Source organism: Schistocerca cancellata, chromosome 8, assembly GCF_023864275.1.
Source record: "Schistocerca cancellata isolate TAMUIC-IGC-003103 chromosome 8, iqSchCanc2.1, whole genome shotgun sequence".
Lineage (NCBI taxonomy): Eukaryota > Metazoa > Arthropoda > Insecta > Orthoptera > Acrididae > Schistocerca > Schistocerca cancellata.
In genome coordinates, this window is record NC_064633.1 from 90,398,831 (window position 1) to 90,413,073 (window position 14,243).

The 14,243-nt window shown below is 43.7% G+C and overlaps 1 protein-coding gene across 1 annotated transcript in view; it reads left to right on the forward strand.

Annotated features, from left to right (window-relative positions):
* The window catches only part of LOC126095387 (gonadotropin-releasing hormone receptor-like), a 78,952-nt gene extending 65,056 nt beyond the window's left edge, over positions 1 to 13,896 (forward strand). The window contains exons 3-4 of the mRNA XM_049910190.1: positions 7,092 to 7,312; positions 13,768 to 13,896. Coding sequence (XP_049766147.1) covers positions 7,092 to 7,312; positions 13,768 to 13,896 — 350 coding nt within the window. The remainder of the gene's footprint in view (positions 1 to 7,091; positions 7,313 to 13,767) is intronic.
* Positions 13,897 to 14,243: the final 347 nt, after the last annotated feature.

Sequence of the window (14,243 nt, forward strand, 5' to 3'; positions counted from 1 at the left end):
TTTAAAAATCATGATCCCATACCAAATACATCATTCAAAGCCCTCATAGTATCACAATGGTTCAAAAAAAAAAATATGAACAGTTCACAAAGTACATACAAAACAAAATTCCATAAGTGTGAAGTTATCCAACAGTGTAATTAGGCAAACATCTGTCACTCATGTATTAAAAAAAAAGTTTGTCTCTCTCAGTTAAATGAACAGAGAGCTGTGTAATTATGAGAAATATTGTACCGATGTATAAAGTTGTATTAGCAAATACCATATTAGCTAGGGCTCCTTTTGCTTGGCAAACACATGGTACACAAAGTAAGCGTGTACCCCCCAGAGGAGTAATGTAATTATACCCTCAGGTGTTACAGATTACAACAATGGAATGAAATGAGTCACGGAAAACCTTTGTATCATTGTAATTAAAAATTTTTTAAACATAAATGTTTTGAGTACAAAATCAATCACTCAAATATGTATACTGTAGCCTTAAACTGTGCACCTTGTTGTAAGATAATCTCTGTCATTCCAGAACCTTACTTAAGAATTACTTAAGGGTAAAAAATGTGCCAAGTGTCGTAATTGTCGTCGTCCGTAAGCAAAGTTCTGTTGAAGTCGATGTACTTACCTCGTAATAAACAAAGTGAATTGCTATGCGCATAGATATTGTAGTTGTTACGCTTATTGCCATGATTAAGTAAGTACTGTACTGTAACATATTGTTGTGCTACAGAAAAGGCTCTCTCATTGTAGCTATATCACAAAAGTTACTACTAAAACACGTTTTCCTTTCCAGAAGAATACAGAAAAAATGTGGAGATATAAAACAGATACATCACAAAAGCAACAATGTAAATTTTGTCACACATTAGTAGCATTGTGATATAATTGTGCAACTAACAAGCAAGAATGTACACACACAATAACACTGTGTCGTCTGTTCACTATAACAATGTGTTGTGTACATAGTTCCGCATAGTCAGTGTGTACACAACTTTCCCACAAGAGTTCGGCCTTCTAAGCACAACAGCGCAGGCCCAGAACTCGTCCGTCTCTACACTATGAGATTGCGCTGCCTTAGAGAAGGATCAAATTCTGCTTTGGCGATCCGCATATTAATATGTAACACAGCCAATGAGATTGCTGCTAATGTAGAACCTTTTCTCCTCACAGATCACACTCGCGCAGTGATACCTGAATGCACGAGGTATTATAACGAGTGTACAGACCTCCAATTAGTCACTCTGCATTTGTCTGCGCCAGTCTGTAACAGTCTGGATTTGTCGGCACCTAAGAAGATTATCATATTCCTGTACATAGCCATGAAAATAAATGTATAGACACTTTGTCAAGTATCAGAGATATGTGAGGATAAGATTAACGTACCAAGACCAAAGGAACTTCAGATTGCCAATTGTAAATAGCATCCAGAATCAAGTTACATAATGTTTATGCTTGTTATAATTTTAATAAATGTGTGTGAAAATTAATCAAGTTCTGTTTAAAGTTGGTCACTGTCAATCTACTACTCTAAGCGTGCAAGTGGCATTTCTATTGCCTGACCTAACCGCAGAAGATAAACACGCCACGATAAGACCACCCGACATATTGCTGACACTCGCCTAGTTCGTTACAGCGACAAGTCAAATAATCTGATGGTGTGTGTACTGAAGGTCTTACAGTACGCACACCACACAACGTATTCGTAATTACTGTCTAAATATGTTCCCTAAGTTCTAGACTGGATAGTTAACTTCAAAACATTGTTGCATGTTAACAATTTGCAAGTGTGACAAAGCGTACTAGTAGCGTGAAGTGAAAAATTTTATGGCAAAGACTAAGTTAAAAAAAAAACAGTTTATCTCTCAATAAACGGTTTACATGTGAAATGTGGTGCAATCCTTTACTCTTCCTAGTGCACGGAGTTTCAACTTCAAAGGAATTATCATGTTGTATACGTCGGCAAGGAATGCTACAATTTTTCTCAAGATTAGCGTGTATGTAATTTTTCCCTGAGCCAGCCGGCGCACGTGGCTGCCTGCAGTGCGAGTCACTGTCTGTCTCTTTGTTGGCGCACGTCGTTATTGGGATTAGGAGACCCAACTTCTACAAATTCACCTTGCCGAGAGTGCCCTGCTCTGTTTGAATCTCGCCAGTTCTGACGAAATTCAGGTCTATCGTTACGATTATATCGCCTGTCGTCATGTCGGTAGATTCCATAGTTACTTTCTTGTCGGTCACGTGGTGGAGAATTTCTCCCTGAATCGTAACTGCACTCTGAACTGTTGCTTCTGAAGTTATTCTGTCTCCCTTGATCATAATTATTTTGGTTCCCATATTGTCAAGTTCTCTGATTGTCTCTGTGATAGTCATTTCCACAGAGAGGTGATCTTTCCCTGTAATTATTACTTCTCTGCCAACGGTTGTCATACGGGTGGTGTCTGTTTTGGTCACGATTTTCGTTGTAAGAATAGCCTTGTTGTGTCCAGTTATTATTTCTTTCATTGCAGAATTGTGACGGATGTGACCTGTAATTGTTGTGTTCCTGTTTTCGCGTCCCGTGATTGTCAGTGTCAATTTCCAATTCTTGTAACAGCCCCTGAAAATCTTCAATGTCGTCTTTCCAACTTCCTGCCAAAATAATATGTCGTAAATTTTCAGGCAATTTGATTAAGCAAATGCGGATGAGTTCTGAGGGGCTGTGTGGGTTTGACAGGTAATGATTCTTGTGCAACATGTCTTCAAAACAATTCACAAGACTGGAAAATTCAGATTGCTCTAAGTGTTTCATCATTATGACGCTATGTTTTACTCGGTCTTGTGTAGCTTGAGCCCAATATGCTGAGAGGAAGGCATGATGAAATTCTTGTTCACTGTGACAGTCGTGATGACCGATCGCCTTCTTACAACTGGTTCATTCTCTAAATAGCCACACATAAATTCTAATCTGTTCTCTAATGACCAGTTGGGAAGAAAACAATGATATAATTGATGAAGCCACGCTTGTGGATGAATGTCGTTGCCGGAATTCTTAAATGTTTTGAATTTACGTGTAGTACAGTTTATAGTGAAAATCATCATATCGGCGAGTCGCATGTCAGTCATTGTTACGTCATTTCGCCAGTTCCATCTCAAAATTCGGTGTACCTTGCAATTTCTTTCATAATTTCCGAAGTGCCCTGTGTTATTATTTTGTGGCTGTTCCGTATTTCTATGTCCCTCTACCCGTATTGGAGCGCGACTGTCCTCTGAAATGTCTTGTATTACCTGTGTCAACTGATCTTGTACTTCCCGGATTTCTCTTCGGTGTTTAGTATTAATTTGGTTCTGATTTTGTTTGAATTTCCTAATTTGTTTGTACTCTTCCGTGTCATTAAAGACTACCGGTCTTGTGTCATTAAGATTATCATCTACCTTCGTAGATAAATTATTTAGCTGATCCGAAAGTTCGACTACTTTCTCTGATAATGAGCTAATTTCCTCCATGTGTCTTTCTGAACCAATTTTCAGAGTATCTACTGTGTTCTTTAAGTTTTCCTGAGTTTTTGCAAGTTGCTTAACCGAATCGGTAGATGCAACTGAGTCAATTTTAGCTTGCAAGGTGTCGTGATTTTCATGAACAATAGTTTGCAGTTCCATTATGGCTACTTCGTGATTCTGTAATGCATTTTCGTGACGCGAAAAAATAGGTTGAAAATGCTCATTACAGACTTTTCGACATTTATATTCGATTTTAAGTAACTCTGCAGTTAAATCTTCACGTGTTTGATCAAGCGTTTGTTCCATTGTATCTAACTTTTGAAGATTTTGTTCCATTGTGTCTAACTTTTGCTGTGTTTGTTTCTGATTTTGGTTCATTTGTTACATTAATTGCAATAATACTGTATTAGTGTCTGGAATCTGTTTCTCTATGCTTTTTCGCAGTGCATTTTCACCGGCAATATTCACATTTTGGCAAGCAGAAAATGTGCCTTGACTCATTTGAGAAAACGGTGAGGACCCAAAACCTGAATCTACAGTATTGGCAAGATTGTGTCCTGTCATTACGGATTCATGAAGCGAGCTGTTGCCGACCGATCGATCAATAATGCTTCCCTGTTCACTAATTGTTTCACTGTCTACAGCATTATTTGCCGCCCGCTCCATTTCCCTACGCACAATTACCAAATTACTATGTTGAACATTAGTTAATTCATTACACGATGGCGCTAAAACACTGCTTTCGTCTTCACTGTCATTTCTCAGTTTACTTTGCAGCCTAGTATTACGTTTTTCACACGCTATAATTGTCATAATATTTCACACGATAACACAGAAAAGCAGAATTTGAAGAGCAAAAATAAGAAAACACATTAACATAGCACTGAAAATAATATGTAGTTAATCGCAAGAGCAGCTGCGAAATACTTGGTGCAAATCTACATGCGTGCCACAACTGTTTTACTGTACAACAATGAAAAACAGCAACAACAAAGGAGATTTTCTCTGCAATTACGCGCTAGCAATAAACAAAAGCTACACTAATTACATAAACTACACGAAAAAATCAGAAGATTCCAGGGAGGTATCCTCAGCTAAGGGTCGACGTATGAAAGTCCCCTCAGAAAATTTATGAATGACTGCTCATAAACCTCTTACATTATTTACTTTTCAAACAGCTCAGCAAAACTGAACATACTCAGACATTACTCTCTTTACTTTTTCTAATCAACACTAAACTGACACACAATATTTTTAGCGCAACGCAATCTGTCTTTTAATAGTCCCTACAAAAGAATGGCCCTGACTAACAATAACCTATACCTTTCATGAATCATTTACCTCACAAAAATGTTCATTACTCAAACTACTGCAATACAGCGAGCGCCAATACTGCCAGCTAAATAAAAGATTCTAACTACTGAAGTCACTAATTACTGATAAGCATAGTTAGCAAATGAAAGATTTTGATATAGAACAAACGATGTATTTACCTTAATAGTGTTCAAAAGTCATAATATATACATGACATCCAGTCTTACAAATTTACTCTCTCTGATGGACACTCGTCCAGATCATCCGCTCTCAAAACTCCGCCATCTCTCTCCCCACATCCACCACTGCTGGCGGCTCACCTCCAACTGCGCAACGCTATGCGCTGTTAACATCCAGCTGCCCAACACTACAATAGCAAACAACAATGCAAACCAGCCACAGACTGCACACGGCACAGCCAGTGGTTTTCATACAGAGCGCTACGTGGCGTTACCAATAAAAAAACCGAAACAGCCTACTTACATTATCAGTTGCATAAGACACGTCTTCTTGTATGAAATGAGGACTGTTAAGCAGAAGAGAGTAAGTGCTATAAACAAGCCGTTACACCATTTATATCGAAATTCAACTTGAATTAAATTTTTTGTACACTGATGCTCATAAAGTAAGGGTATCGCTGATAGATGGCGAAACAACGCTCTGGTGGGTGGTTTGCGGGTTTAAATCACCTTGGGGTATGAGTATGCGGTGCACTTCACCTGCGGTCGTCGCACTATGGCGCTGGCAGCAGTCCACATACGCAGAGGTGTGTTGGTGCATGTCAGCGTATGGTGCATCGATTAAGTGTGTAGACGTTTCCAGACGTGCTAATGGTCACTGTGTGTTCAAAATGGCTCAAAGACCACATATGGATGACGTTATGAGGGGTAGAATACTAAGGCGACTGGAGGCTGGTCAAACAGCAGGTCGTAGCATGGGCCCTCCGTGTGGCACAAAGTGTGATCTCAAGTTTATGGCAACGATTCCAGCAGACAGGAAACGTGTCCAGGCGCTACAGTACGGGACGTCCACAGTGTACAACGCCACAAGAATAGCGCTATCTCACCATCAGTGCCCGCAGACGGCCACAAAGTACTGCAGGTAGCCTTGCTCGGGACCTTACCGCAGCCACTAGAACAGTTGTCCCCAGACACACAGTCTACAGACGACTGAACAGACATGGTTTATTCGGTTATAGACCTGCAAGGTGCATTCCACTGACCCCTGGTCACAGGTGAGCTGGTAAAGCCTGGTGTCAAGAACACAGTACATGGTCGTTGGAACAGTGGTCCCAGGTTATGTTCACGGACGAGCCAAGTATAGTCCGAACAGTGATTCTCGCCGGTTTTTCGTCTGGCGTGAACCAGGACCCACATACCAACCCCTTAATGTCCTTGAAGGGACCTGTATGGAGCTCGTGGTTTGATGGTGTGGGGTGGGATTATGATTGGTGCACGTACACCCATGGATGTCTTTGAGAGAGAACTGTAACAGGTCAGGTGTATCGGGAAGTCGTTTTGCACCAGTATGTACTCCTTTTCAGGGACGCAGTGGGTCCCACCTTCCTCCTGATGGATAATAACGCATGGCCCTATCGAGCTGCCATCGTGGAGGAGTATCTTGAAACAGAAGATATCAGGCGAAAGGAGTGGCCTGCCTCTTCTCCAGACCTAAACCCCAACGATCACGCTTGGGACGCCCTCGGTCGACGTATCACTGCACGTCTTCAAACCCTTACGATACTTCAGAGCTTCGACAGGAACTGGTGCTAGAATGGGAGGCTATACCCCAGCAGCCGCTCGGCCACCTGATCCAGAGTAGACTAACTCATTGTGCGGCCTGTGCTCGTGTGCATGGTGATCATACCCCATATTGATGTCGGGGTACATGCGCAGGAAACAGTGGCGTTTTGTACTATGGTTCTCTTACCAACTATCGCCAATACCGTGGACGTACAGATCTGTGTCGTGTGTGTTTCCTATGCTATTAGCGCCAGTTTTGTGTAATGTCACGTTGTGTGGAACCAATTTTTCTGCAGTTATCCTTAATTTATGAGCATGAGTGTTGCATTGTTAATCAGTAAGACTTCATAATAACAGATTCCAATAGAAGATGCAATTCTCGTTAGTACGTACACGCCCAGCAGCGAACTGACAGGTTTAGAAACTCGTTTTGTCTGCTGAGCTGAGCAAGCGTGCGAGTTGAGGCCTACCTCCGTGAGTTACGCGCCAGGCCTGTCTATCTCGTGGGACTCGGGCTGTGACAAGTGACGGCTGCTCGGAGTCGCTTTTCTCGCGCATGCGCAGGCAGCGAGCGCGCGTTCCGGCTGGAGGCGGAGCGCGGCAGCAAGGGCGGCGTCGGCGGCGGGGGCGGCGACGCGGCGGGCGACAACCGGCGCCGCCTCATCCGGCGAGCCAAGGCCACCTCGGTGCGCATCTCGCTGCTCATCGTGGCCGCCTTCGTCGTCTGCTGGACGCCCTACTACACCATGATGATCATCTTCCTCTTCCTCAACCCGGACAAGCACGTACGTCGCGCCCCGCGCCCGCTCATGTGTTATCCACTTCCGTCATGCACGCTAGCCGTATTATTACAAGGGCGGAGTCTTGTTACTCACTACAGATTTGTTAGATATTTTCTAAGACTGTTGGTAAACATACTGTTGTAAGGATCAAAATTGTCAAATTATGCAACCTGTTGCTCTTTGTTGGTAAATGTCTTGAGTGATCACTATGGCACAATTAACTGAAATGGGCGACTTTTCATGCCATAATTTTTATCTTTGTAAATTTTTGCCAAATTCTAGGCCTGGTATTGGGCGACATAAATAGCAGTATTGGCTCTTGTAGTAACCAAAACCAACTGCGGGAACGCCTTGGGCTGCGGATCGGAGCCGCCAGGCGGGAAAACCGCCGGCGATGGAGCACGCACCACCGGGTAAACACAGGAGGAGTCGGGCGACAGACCAACGACCACTGACAACAACCGACCACGTCCGACTATGAGCGACACACCAAGGAAGAGATAAACAACGGAGGCTTGTGGAAACCACAACACCAAACACCAACAGTAAATCCACTCGGAACCAGGGCCAGGCAAATGTCAACAACGAGCAACGACCAGAACGCAGTACCGCCGAGATAGAGACGAAATCCAGAGCGAGTAGCAGACTGAGTGGACTAGGGCAGAGCGGGTCCCTATATACGAAACCGGAGGGTAGCGGCTATTGGCCGCTGTCTGCACGTGGATTAGCTTTGGCGTCCTCGCTGCGCGAGAGCCGCTGCGCGGAATAGCCGCCGCGGAGGCGGAGCCCTCTATGGGCTGACCACGTCCATTTGTCCTGCCGCGTGTTCGACTTTCGCGGCGGGAGGTACTAGAGCTCTCAGCCATAGATATTCTGAGAGCGCACACAGAAGAACTGATAGGACACTTCAGCACAATCACAGAAAATGTTGCTGTTATCTTACAGCTTTCACCTTCACGGCTGCAGCACCTATGCTACGCCTACGAGGTGCGACAATAATGAGACTGATGTGAAAAAAAAGTTGCTTACCGTTTGAGTCAAGTTTATTGTTGTCTCCTTCAAAGTAGTTCCTTTCTGATTGCACACACTTTTTCCAGCGCTTCTGGCCATTGATGGTAACATTTCTGGAACTCATCTTCTGTAATATCCTCTAAGACCCTCGTCACAGCTTTTTGGACATCTTGTGTAGTTTGAAAATGGTGTCCCTCGACCGCCGTTGGAAATAGAAAAAAAGTCGCACAGAGCGATATCTGGTGAATAAGGTGGCTGTGGTCGTACTGAAATTTGTTTTGAGGTTAAGAATTACTGTACTGACAGAGCAGTATGGCATGGCGCATTATCGTGATGCAGCAGTGTTGGCACAGACCCGAAGACGAATGTTACGAAGTCTTTCTAAAATTTCTTTGTAGTAATATGGGTTAACTGTTTGTCCAGGAGGCACCCACTCTTTATGAACAATTCCCTTGGAATCAAAGAAGCACATAAACATGCATTTCACTTTTGACTTTGACATGCGAGCTTTTTTTGGTCTGGATGATCCCTTTGAGCACCATTGCGAACTTTGGTGTTTTGACTCTGGATCGTACTGCAAAAAACCAACTTTCATCACCAGTGATAACACGGCTCAACAATTCTGGATTGATTTCCGTTTGCTGTAACAGATCGGCTGCCACATTTTTCCGTGTTTCTCGCTGTTGTGGTGTGAGATTTTTGGGGACCATTTTTGCACAAATCTTTCCTATACCAAGATCTTCAGTTATTATTAGACGAACCGTTTCTTGATTGATGTTCAGTTCTCTTGCAGTCATTTTCTCGGATAATCTTCGATCTAATCGAACGAGTGCACGCACCCTGGCCAAGTTGTCATCCGTCTGTTATGTTGATGGTCGTCCACTGTTACCTCCATCTTCAACATTCGTTCTGCCTTCACTAAACATTTTATGCCAACGAAAAACTTGAGCTCTTGACATAACCCCCTCTCCAAAAGCCTTCTGAAGCTTACTGTAAATTGTCGTCGCGTTTTCATCCAATTTAACGCAAAAACAATAACACACTGTTGTGGAATATTATACGGTTCCATTTCCGTGACGAGAGACACAAAGACGTATTAACCTATTACAACACAACTCATGACTGAGAAGTTGCATCGATGTGCCGCTTGGACAAGAAGCAGATTATAGACCAAGGTCAAAGATATTGTGCCTACGCAAGCTTGCAGGGTTTCCACATCTTGCAAAGAAAATCAGTCTCGTTACTTTATTGTCGAACGTCGTATTCATAGTGTTTTCAGGATTCTCCAATTTACCCACTGCGTTTGGATACTTGTTGTCTCGATTTCTTGTGAGGAGTACCATATCGCTGTAAGGGAGGAGCCTCACTAAAGATTACTTTTGGAGTCGTGTATACCCACGCCTAAGCTGCCTTCTTGTCGGTGGCATATCATTTTTCAGGACCAACACTACCTATTCTGAGCATATATATTTGGTAGGATCAGACGAAATAAGGAAGACATTTTGGCAGAAATATGCAAAAACAATAGTTCAAACGGAAATGACAATTATCACGTGAAGGTAAACGATATTCTTTTTCTTAACTTGACTGCAGCCTAGATACAAAGTGACTTGAGACAAACTAATTGCGATTACTCAGAACATTACTAGAGAAATAGACACAGAGAATGTCGTTCTTCCGCTGAAGTTCCTATAATCACAAGAGTACATTTTTGAATTAACATTTCTGACATCATAAAACGATAGGCGTCTCATGTAATTGGGTGTACACGAAAATGAATACCGGAGAACTGGAGTGCTTGGTTGATGTAACACTTCTTGACCCCAGCCCCAACGCTCTAGGAAAGCCAATTCAAAACTGTTCATGAAGTCTCTGAAGCTTTACCTCAAAGATGTCTGGAGCCACTGTGTGACTAAAGACGAAACATATGTGAACCATAATGCCACGAGGAAAACTAGTCAAAATTTTAAATTGTCCAAAGCGAAAATCCACTGAAAAGAACCATAACCATTTTGTTAGTGTGGATCTGATTTTCTTTTTAAATCAGAGATCATTATCGTTATCGATTCCTTGCGAAAGCATTAGTTGGTATCCTGCCTGTCTAGTCTAGTGGAACATCTGCGTAGTGCAGTGAATTAGAAGTGACCTATCTAGTGACTTGGGGACCTAAGTTAAGGTATTGGACTCGGAAGACTGCAAAGGGTGAATCAACTACACCAAGGATGGCGCCAGATAATAGCCAGTTCATAGAAATCTGCTGGTTGGAGGAATAAAATTCCCATGGCCAGAAACGCTTGATAGTCAGTCAGTGAAATTCCGACCGCTACGCGATTCTGACGAAGTATTTGGGACAGATGAACAACGTAGCACCTAGAAGAGTCAGAGCAAGTCACGAGTTTGTAAAGCCACACGCCGTTGTCTGTTGAACGTACAACGAACAAACCTGTGAAAATGAGTTGTGGGGAAAGGAAGAGCAAGGAGAGAAGAAAATCTTACGTCAGATATCTATACAGTTGGAGCCTTGGACAGGAAAACCTGGACAGGAGCTGGTCAGTTGGTATCCTGGAGAAATCAGGTTGGCTAACCAGCCACTGCTGTTTTCTAAGGACATCTTCGCCAACGACAGCCACTGCCGTCTGCTCGACACACTGATGGTGGCGGTGTGACAGCTATCGCGATATTGTCGCAGTTCCGTAGCAGCCTGCGACTCGAAACGCTTCTGCTGAGTCATCGGCCGAAGAACTCTTGCCACTATCTGCGAAAAGCGGAGTCGACTCGGATGCGAACGAAATCTTCGGCACCTCTTAAGCCTCGTTCCACTATAACGAACTTGTAAACCCATACTGCATGTCTCGTGAGTCAGGCAAAGATCCGTGGCGTCAATTTGCTCCTTGAGAGCAGGTGTTCGATACAGTTCTTTTCTAAGGCATTCGATCACTGCAAAGATATTTTTGTGTAGTTTGCACTCAGATCCAATGATTTTATACATGAATTAATACTTCATTGCATGATACCCTACATTTCCCAATCATTTCCTAGAATTTTCTCGTCGGGATTGCAGACACATTGCGTCATTTTTTAAATGGGTTATAGTATGTATCCTACTGCCAAGATGGAGGTATTATTTGAAACGTTGAGCTGAAGTAATCTCATAGTTAGTAATTATCCTGCAAATTAGAGTCACACGCTTCATTAGTTCAATGACAATGTAGTTACTCGAGACGAGTTGGCTAGGTGCAGGGACTACGTTTAACGTCACCTATATCCCGCCATCGTCGTTATCAACTACACTAACACAACCGTGCGCTTTAAATGCATTTATCAGTCACTCGCACTTGAGGCGCCTGACGCCAATGCTTACCGTAAGTGACGGTGATACTGAAAAAGACTTAAAAAATTAGAAACGTGTCACTAAATGTTTACAACGGAAACATATTGTGGCATCTATCTTCACAGTTCACTTGGTATCAATCTCTTTGTAAATAACAGCAGTTTCTCGAAGAAAAGTGTATGAAATTTGCTGAGAGATGTTCGGAGCTCGTGAAACGAAACTCAGAAACATTTCAAGGGAGCAAGTGCTATTAATTTTCTGGCGATGAAATTGACAAGAAAGCCTTACATAGTTAATTAAATCGTGTCCGTAGTCCCTCATACGTGTGTATAACTAATATGCGCACAGAATTCAGCTTTCTTTAAATCCAGCAAAAGTAGAATTTCCAATACCGTCGTCCAGCTGGTATACTCATCCTACAGTATCTGCATAAAAGAATATAAAACGAATTCCAAGCCGATAAATTACTAAAGAAATCTATATATGATTTGTGTCATATAGTACAAGTAGTTTTCTTTTTATATTACCATGAGTAATGCGAAAAGTTTTATATCACAGTGAATTCTCAAATACACTCCTGGAAATTGAAATAAGAACACCGTGAATTCATTGTCCCAGGAAGGGGAAACTTTATTGACACATTCCTGGGGTCAGATACATCACATGATCACACTGACATAACCACAGGCACATAGACACAGGCAACAGAGCATGCACAATGTCGGCACTAGTACAGTGTATATCCACCTTTCGCAGCAATGCAGGCTGCTATTCTCCCATGGAGACGATCGTAGAGATGTTGGATGTAGTCCTGTGGCACGGCTTGCCATGCCATTTCCACCTGGCGCCTCAGTTGGACCAGCGTTCGTGCTGGACGTGCAGACCGCGTGAGACGACGCTTCATCCAGTCCCAAACATGCTCAATGGGGAACAGATCCGGAGATCTTGTTGGCCAGGGTAGTTGACTTACACCTTCTAGAGCACGTTGAGTGGCATGGGATACATGCGGACGTGCATTGTCCTGTTGGAACAGCAAGTTCCCTTGCCGGTCTAGGAATGGTAGAACGATGGATTCGATGACGGTTTGGATGTACCGTGCACTATTCAGTGTCCCCTCGACGATCACCAGTGGTGTACGGCCAGTGTAGGAGATCGCTCCCCACACCATGATGCCGGGTGTTGGCCCTGTGTGCCTCGGTCGTATGCAGTCCTGATTGTGGCGCTCACCTGCACGGCGCCAAACACGCATACGACCATCATTGGCACCAAGGCAGAAGCGACTCTAATCGCTGAAGACGACACGTCTCCATTCGTCCCTCCATTCACGCCTGTCGCGACACCACTGGAGGCGGGCTGCACGATGTTGGGGCGTGAGCGGAAGACGGCCTAACGGTGTGCGGGACCGTAGCCCAGCTTCATGGAGACGGTTGCGAATGGTCCTCGCCGATACTCCAGGAGCAACAGTGTCCCTAATTTTCTGGGAAGTGGCGGTGCGGTCCCCTACGGCACTGCGTAGGATGCTACAGTCTTGGCGTGCATCCGTGCGTCGCTGCGGTCCGGTCCCAGGTCGACGGGCACGTGCACCTTCCGCCGACCACTGGCGACAACATCGATGTACTGTGGAGACCTCACGCCCCACGTGTTGAGCAATTCGGCGGTACGTCCACCCGGCCTCCCGCATGCCCACTATACGCCCTCGCTCAAAGTCCGTCAACTGCACATACGGTTCACGTCCACGCTGTCGTGGCATGCTACCAGTGTTAAAGACTGCGATGGAGCTCCGTATGCCACGGCAAACTGGCTGACACTGACGGCGGCGGTGCACAAATGCTGCGCAGCTAGCGCCATTCGACGGCCAACACCGCGGTTCCTGGTGTGTCCGCTGTGCCGTGCGTGTGATCATTGCTTGTACAGCCCTCTCGCAGTGTCCGGAGCAAGTATGGTGGGTCTGACACACCGGTGTCAATGCGTTCTTTTTTCCATTTCCAGGAGTGTACATTAGATGTCCAAACGCTTAGATTTTTAGATCTGTGAGTCACTAAAAAGATTTCAAAGATGTGATACTGTGCAGAGAAGCTACTGTGACTTGTAATTCCTTTATTACTCGTTATTGCAGCTGAGCGAGGATTTGCAGTCGGGGATTTTCTTCTTTGGGATGTCCAACAGCCTGGTGAATCCTATTATCTACGGTGCCTTCCATCTGTGGAGACCAAGACGTAAAAGTAGAAGTGAATATCGCAGGTAAGATACTTTTATTTACACTTGATCTAATTGAAAGTTACAGCTATAATATTTGTGCATTATAGTGGCTTTAGCGTGTTACATCATGGTAAAATATTTCAAAAGAAATCCACAAAAGTCCTAAGGTTGAACTGCGGAATTACACTTGATGTTACTAATAAAGGAAAAGCATTATAAAATGTGCAAAAAGAAATAAAACATGACTTAAAAACCTAACAAGTCTGTACAATTAAATTATTTCTGAAAATAAGCTCAGTAAGTACAACAGAAATCTTCAGATTTTTCCTGGTTGGTGATTCAGATGCCGTTTTGTGCAGAAGAAAACGAAATTTTTCAGTTACAGTATTAAGT